The 6,554-nt window shown below is 39.6% G+C and overlaps 1 protein-coding gene across 3 annotated transcripts in view; it reads left to right on the top strand.

Annotated features, from left to right (window-relative positions):
* Positions 1-415: 415 nt before the first annotated feature.
* Positions 416-6,554, top strand: part of Ranbp3l (RAN binding protein 3 like) — a 45,811-nt gene continuing 39,672 nt past the window's right edge. For 2 of the 3 annotated variants that reach the window (XM_075975917.1, XM_075975918.1), the window contains exon 1: positions 781-976. In XM_075975917.1, the coding sequence (XP_075832032.1) occupies positions 886-976 (91 nt within the window). In that variant the 5' untranslated portion in view covers positions 781-885. Of the gene's footprint in view, positions 977-6,554 lie in introns of all 3 variants that reach the window. The other variant, XM_075975916.1, reaches the window with a different exon arrangement.

Here is a 6,554-nt window from a genome sequence, read left to right as displayed (position 1 = left end):
GCTGGGTAGGGTTTTGTGTGTTTATTTTTCTTGCAGAACTCTAAATAGTTGCTTTGGCTCCGTGACTGTCGTCGCTTGGAGCCTCGGAGCTGTTTACAGAATCCAAGAGTTGCAGCGGTACATTTCCATGAGCTCATGAGCAGCCAGCACCAGCTGTACCTTTTCCATTTCACGAGTGCCCGAGACTATTCAAGCCACCAACGCCCTGCTTCGGGCTTGTGCCTTAATGTTGAGGCAGCCGAAGTCAGATGGTTAATTACCCGGCTCTCAGGGCTTCTTTACAATCCCTGCTTTGGTCACTATGTTAAAGCAATCAGAAGGTCATTTCTTGCCTGCCTCTTTATGTTAATTAGCTAGTTCTCTCGGCTCCTCCCCCTGCAGCCTCCTTTAAGAACTGTACACATCCAGCTGTCACGGGCTAAAGCTGACCAAGCAGAGAAACTTGGGTTTAACCCTGCGGTACTCTCCCCTTTGCCTGGGACTTTCTCTGGCAGTCCTCTCTATGCTTGAGGGTCTGGACTCCAGATCAGAGAAGAAATCGAAAATGGCTAAAACTGGCCGAGAGAGATAGTTTCTTCTTAGGATTTTACACTATAAAGGAGAAAGTTTCAGAACACTTTGAAACAAAGTAAGAATGAAGTCTTACTTCAAGCCAAACAAGTTGGCATCTTTGTAGGCAGGAGATGTAACACTGGTAAATATTTACTGCAGGATTCTTAACCAGGAGAAACTCCGGCTTGTTCGAGGAGTAAATGTTTTACAAGAGAGGTGAGATCTGCATGTGCCTCTGTGTTCTTTCCAAGTGACTTCTGGAGACAGTCTTAGATGACTGGCTAAGACAAAATGCCCTAGTGATCCCCGAGGCACAGACAGATTGTGGGTACCATGTCTACCACACAAAGGAAAGACGACAGCCACCTGTTTGCCAGTCTGTGCACGTGCCAGCTGAAGGTGCAGGAGGACCAGCAACAGCCAGGTGGGTCTAGTGAGCTAAGTCCTGTGTTCTCTGACTTTCTGGTCATTTGCATGTCTGGGGAAAGGGTGGGCTGGTGTCGCTCCTGGGATGTTCTGATTGTAAAATGCTTTTTGAACTCCGAGGAGAGGAAGAATAGTGAGGCTTGCCAGTGGGTCTCTCACTGTTGATTTGAAGGGCTATCAGTAGTTAGAAAAGCATCCAGAATACGCATTCCTTGGAAATGTGCACTGAAACTTGCAGCCATTGTCAGTTGTGTAGAGCAGGATGGAGTGCGTTTAGCTGGAAACCCCCACTGGGGCAAGGCTGACTTGGCTACTGAAGGAATTTGGCAGAGAACAGTTTTGCTGGCCTGGCACTATTCCCCATGTCCTACTGCTATAAGGGCTTTGTTTAAATCTAGCTTTGTATGGACTTTTGACTCATTCATTTGTGGAAAACACATATTTTTGACACTCAGTTTTTTATAGTCCAAAAGGAGCTGAAACAGACAGTGTGGGATTTTACTTGACGGGCATCTAAACTTCGCACCTCATAGTTTTTCCATGAATAATCTTTAAAAAGCATTTCAGATTGACTACGGAACCATGATGATTGACATGAATAGGCCAACTATCCCCAGTCTGTTGTTAAGGAAACTTGTGGGAAAGGCTGTGTGGTGATGACGTCAGCACCTCACCCCGGAGGTTAGCCTCTTGGCAGCCTGGGATGGATCTAGACATGGCACATGAGCTCCTCATTTGTTTCCCTCTAGACTCAGCTTTGGATTTCACTCTCAGAGAGAGCAGCGGCTAATGAACTGAAACCTCAAGTGAAAACCTTCAAGGTGGCATGTGTGTTTGGTGACTGTCCTAAGCCACCTCACTGCAAGAATCCTAAGCCGAGCCAAGTGATCTCATACCACACAGGGCTTAATATAGCATGAATAGGAGAGGATTCCTGCAAAATCCTACAGTGTAGTCATTTCAGAACATGCTACACCATCCGGGTTAAAATAAATTGCTTTGAACCGATAGCTTTAGGCACCACTATACATGGCTCCTGTGTTACTAGAGACCCTTAGTTTATTATGGGTTTGTTCATATGTTTATCTGTTGCTTCTTTTTACTTGAAATGTTTAAGACCTTACCTCTCTTCATCTAGATGTAATGTTTATAATAGAAATCAGTTGAAAGTGCCCTGTAACCTACCACCTAAAGATAGGCACTAGGGATATTTTAATAGGCAGTCTAACTTTAAAAAAAATGTTTATACTTGGATTATTATTTTGCTTGTTTTTTGAAATAAAAAGGAGACTTATTTGACACACAGTACTCTGTAAACTGCCTTTTAATTAACAGTGTATGATGACCAAATTCTCAAGTCATTACATGCTCTCTAGAGTATTATTTTCAGTGGTCAATGTCAGACATTTTTCACTAAAATTAGCACTGTTGAGTAGAAATTAACAGCTATATCTGTGCACAGATGATTATTTCATTGGATAAATTCTTAGAGAATGCTATGTTTAAAAGATTATTGCACTTTTTAAACTTTTCTTTCTGGCCATGTGGTTTTTCCACTCTGCAATAATGAATGAAAGGGTATGATCTCAGTAATACTGGGCATTAATTTTAAAATTTGTTTCCAATTTTATAAGTAGAAAATAATACCCCACTGTTGTTTTAATTTAAGGAAGGCTGCCTTGATGGTTTCTCTGGCCTCATCCAGAGAAGCCTGGAAATATCATTATGATGACACACTTCCCAAAATACCAAGACTAGCAGCCTACTCCTGTTTTCTCAGCCTGAAGCTCTTTGCTTGGAATGTTTTGAAAGCAATCATATTCTTCTGTGGCCAACTCTCAAAATATCTGCCCACAAAACCATAATCCATAAAGTCGTGAGGCTCGCTAATGAAGTCCAGACTCGTCCCTGCGTGCCACAGAAATGCCATCGAGAGGTCTGAACTGACAAGTGACACTGTTCCACGCTGGCCCAGTTTCTAGAATCTGCAAGCTTCCATTTATTGCAGTCTTGGGGTTTGAGGTACTCATTCAGTGTGGTTGCAATGGTTTTTCCCAAACACTATGTTTGTTCCTTCCTAGTATGTAAAGTTCAACAAGGAGGCAGACCCACCGCCTTAGAATGAGGCCTGGCTACAGATTGATACTCCAGCTACCTGAGTTCATGCCTTTGGCCTCACTTCAATCAGGTTGATTTCTACCATGTAGACTGATTTACTAACATGTAACTCTGCTGAAGCATGGCCAGCTTTAGTATACATTCATATATTGAGCCCTCTCTACAGTGTGCGAATGTATTTTATTTTTTTTTAACTCTAGTATAAGAGTCTTTCTATCTAGTCACTCATGGAAGTGTACTGTTTTGGTTGACTGCAGAGATAAACATTATTTATTCTTTGACTATTTGGGCCTCTAGACAGTCAGAGCTGCCTTATTTCCATATGCAAACATATTCATCAGCCAGAAGACTCCACTGATCAGTGTCTGAAGGCTTTATGTGAGTTTCATTATGTAGGTGTGGTTGATGATGTCAGTGATCATGTGATCAAACTCAGTTACCAGCCCTTCTCTACATCTCTTGGGTAGTTGAACCTCTGGTCATGGGCTTAGTCTTCTTGATGTGGCCAGCCCTCCTCTTAAAACTGTCTAATGGTCTACTATAACCACCCCAGTCACATAAAGAGACACACACTATCACTCAGGAAATTCACAGCTCATGAAGTTCTGTGAAAGGGACAGGGCCAAGAACACATATATTTATTTTTTTCATATTTGGTAATTTTCTGGTTGTGCTTTATTCTCAACATACCTTATTCGGTTTCCTAAAAGTCAAGAATTGAAAGACATCCTAAGATGCCTGTTTTCTAATGAGAAAGAGAAGGGTGGGGATTCTGATGGGAGGGGAGGTGTGGAGAAACTAGGAGGATTTGTGGGAGGGGAAAACAAGGAGAATATACTGTATAAAAAACAATCGATTTTCAGAAAAATAAAATTATACAAAAAAAAAGAAATACAGACTAACACCCTCAGCTTTTAATTTATAACCAATACATTTTAATTAATACCTACCACGGAGTAGATGAGTACCAGACACTGAGAATGCAAACATATTTTTATCCTAAGTTTGCATTCGAATGTAGGGTTTCTGAGGAATTAAATATTAAGAACTGAGCAAATATTTTTCAACTCTTTGGGTAGACTCTAAACCACAAAATACACATTATATTGGATTATTGTGAATGTGTTATTTTCTTCAAATGTTTCCTGTAGCTATTTTGAATGCCCTTAATTTATTACTTAGGGAACTTATTAACTAAATTAAAGAAACTTATGTGCACCAAGAGGGACTTCAATAGGTTCTGCATGGTTATAAATGTTAATTTCTTTTAGATAAGGTTATCACTAAATACAGTTATGGTTCTCCAAATGGATTTGTACTTTCCTTTGTGGTTCTGAAGCATTGATTTTACACACACAGTGTGACATCGTATGAGTAACAGATAGCCAGAATGAATTCAGGCCAAAGGTGGAATACCTACACTTGCTTCTGTTTTTCTGCAACCAAAAGGGAGCCTTGCAGAGGCTCAGATGACCTTTGTTCTAGCTTTGCAGTATCACTTGCATTTACCTAGGATTGGTAGAGATAGGTACAGATTACTTTAGAAGAGTTTGGAAAGGGAGAAGCTTTAGGCCTGAAAACTGTTTCTTGTGTTCAAACTTATACCTAGTGTAGGAATCCTTACCATAATAAACTTCCCTGGTGGATGGTGGTTCTACCGGATGGCTTAATGATACAATTTTTGTTTTGTAAGGTAAAAAGACTTTGGAGGTGGGCTGACAATCAATATCATTAATTCTTCTGAACTTACTGCTTGCCCTAAGGATAAACTTTGAAGCAAATATATTCTTACCACATGTTAAAAAAAAGGGCACAGTTTCCCAAGGCCATATTAATTACATATTTGAATGTATATTTAAGAAAAACAAATAAACACATGTCATTTGTTTTTTTAATATTAAGAATAAAGCTTAAGGCAGTAGTCTGAACATCCTTGGCTCTCAAAAGCTATTTATTTGAAAGCAATAAAATCAATAATATTCTAACTAATGAAAAACCACAAAACTTATTACTAATACCATGGGTGTTAGAGAGGGTGTCATTAGTAATTTTTTAAAAGCAAAAAAAAAATGTGAAAAAACAAAATTTAACACTAATTGGGAAAATCAAAATCTTTAGAACAGAACTGAGATTTTTGAACCTGATGATAGCAGGACATTCAAAAGATAAGTACTAGTTAATGTCATTGGATACTTGATTTCCCAAGAACTGAAGGCACTCAGTATTACCACCTGTAGCCAATACTATGTTGAAGGTGCTAGCCAGTGTACTAAGTTTCTTTCTTTTTTTGGGGGGAGGGGTGGTTTCGAGACAGGGTTTCTCTGTGGTTTTGGAGCCTGTCCTGGAACTAGCTCTTGTAGACCAGGCTGGTCTCGAACTCACAGAGATCCGCCTGCCTCTGCCTCCCGAATGCTGGGATTAAAGGCGTGTGCCACCACCGCCCGGCTGTACTAAGTTTCTTTAGGAGAAATAAAAGGCTAACATATTAGAAAGAATTTGAAGTGCCTTTATTTAGGGACGACCAATAGAAAAACCCCAAAGAGAATCAAGAATATTGAGTAAACACACAAAAACTAAATTTTAAAATACATAAAGTATATATATATATATATGTTTTAAATATTATAATATATACACTTGCACATTAAGTCAACAAAATATGTATAAAGTCTGTTCACTTAAACACTGGCAAGAGAAGCAATAGCTCACTGAATTCTAAGAAAATATTGATCCTTGGGACCTGGAGAGATGGCTGAATGGTAAGAGTGTTTGCTGTGAAGAAAATACGAGCACTGAGTTCAGACCCTAGCACCCACATACAACTTCAAGATGCATTAACTATTCTAGATTCCTTAGATTTCCTTATGAATTTTAAACTAGCTTGTCAAGTTAAAACTTGTCAAATTAAAAGTGTGTGTGTGTGTGTGTGTGTGTGTGTGTGTGTGTGTGTATCTTATAGGTAGGTATACCTGCAACATTAGTACTGAGATGGTCTTTCTGGCCATTAGCCCAGTTCAGTGACCCTGTTTCAAGGGAGTAAGTACACCCCCACCTCTCTCTCTCTCTCTCTCTCTCTCTCTCTCTCTCTCTCTCTCTCTCTCACACACACACACACACACACACACACACACACACACACACACGGAAAGAGAGAAAAAAGAGAGAGAAAGAGAGCTAGAGAGCCCGAACTCATGATTTGGAGGGTTCATATTATTAAGGAACCAGCCTCTCCCACACTGACCTGTAGAATCAAGGCTTCATCATTGTAATTCCATCTGAATTTCTTTTTAACTTGACAAGCTAGTTTAAAATTCATAAGGAAATCTAAGGAATCTAGAATAGCTAATACATCTTGAAGTTGACAATTTCTAATCCCGGATTTCTAGATGGTGTAATATTGGTTTAAGGATAAAAAATCAATTCTTGGGACAGATTTGGATACCCAGAAATCAGTATAT

This window comes from Microtus pennsylvanicus, chromosome 6 (assembly GCF_037038515.1).
Source record: "Microtus pennsylvanicus isolate mMicPen1 chromosome 6, mMicPen1.hap1, whole genome shotgun sequence".
Lineage (NCBI taxonomy): Eukaryota > Metazoa > Chordata > Mammalia > Rodentia > Cricetidae > Microtus > Microtus pennsylvanicus.
Note: the sequence above shows the minus strand (reverse complement) of the source record. Positions and strands in the feature narration are given on the sequence as shown.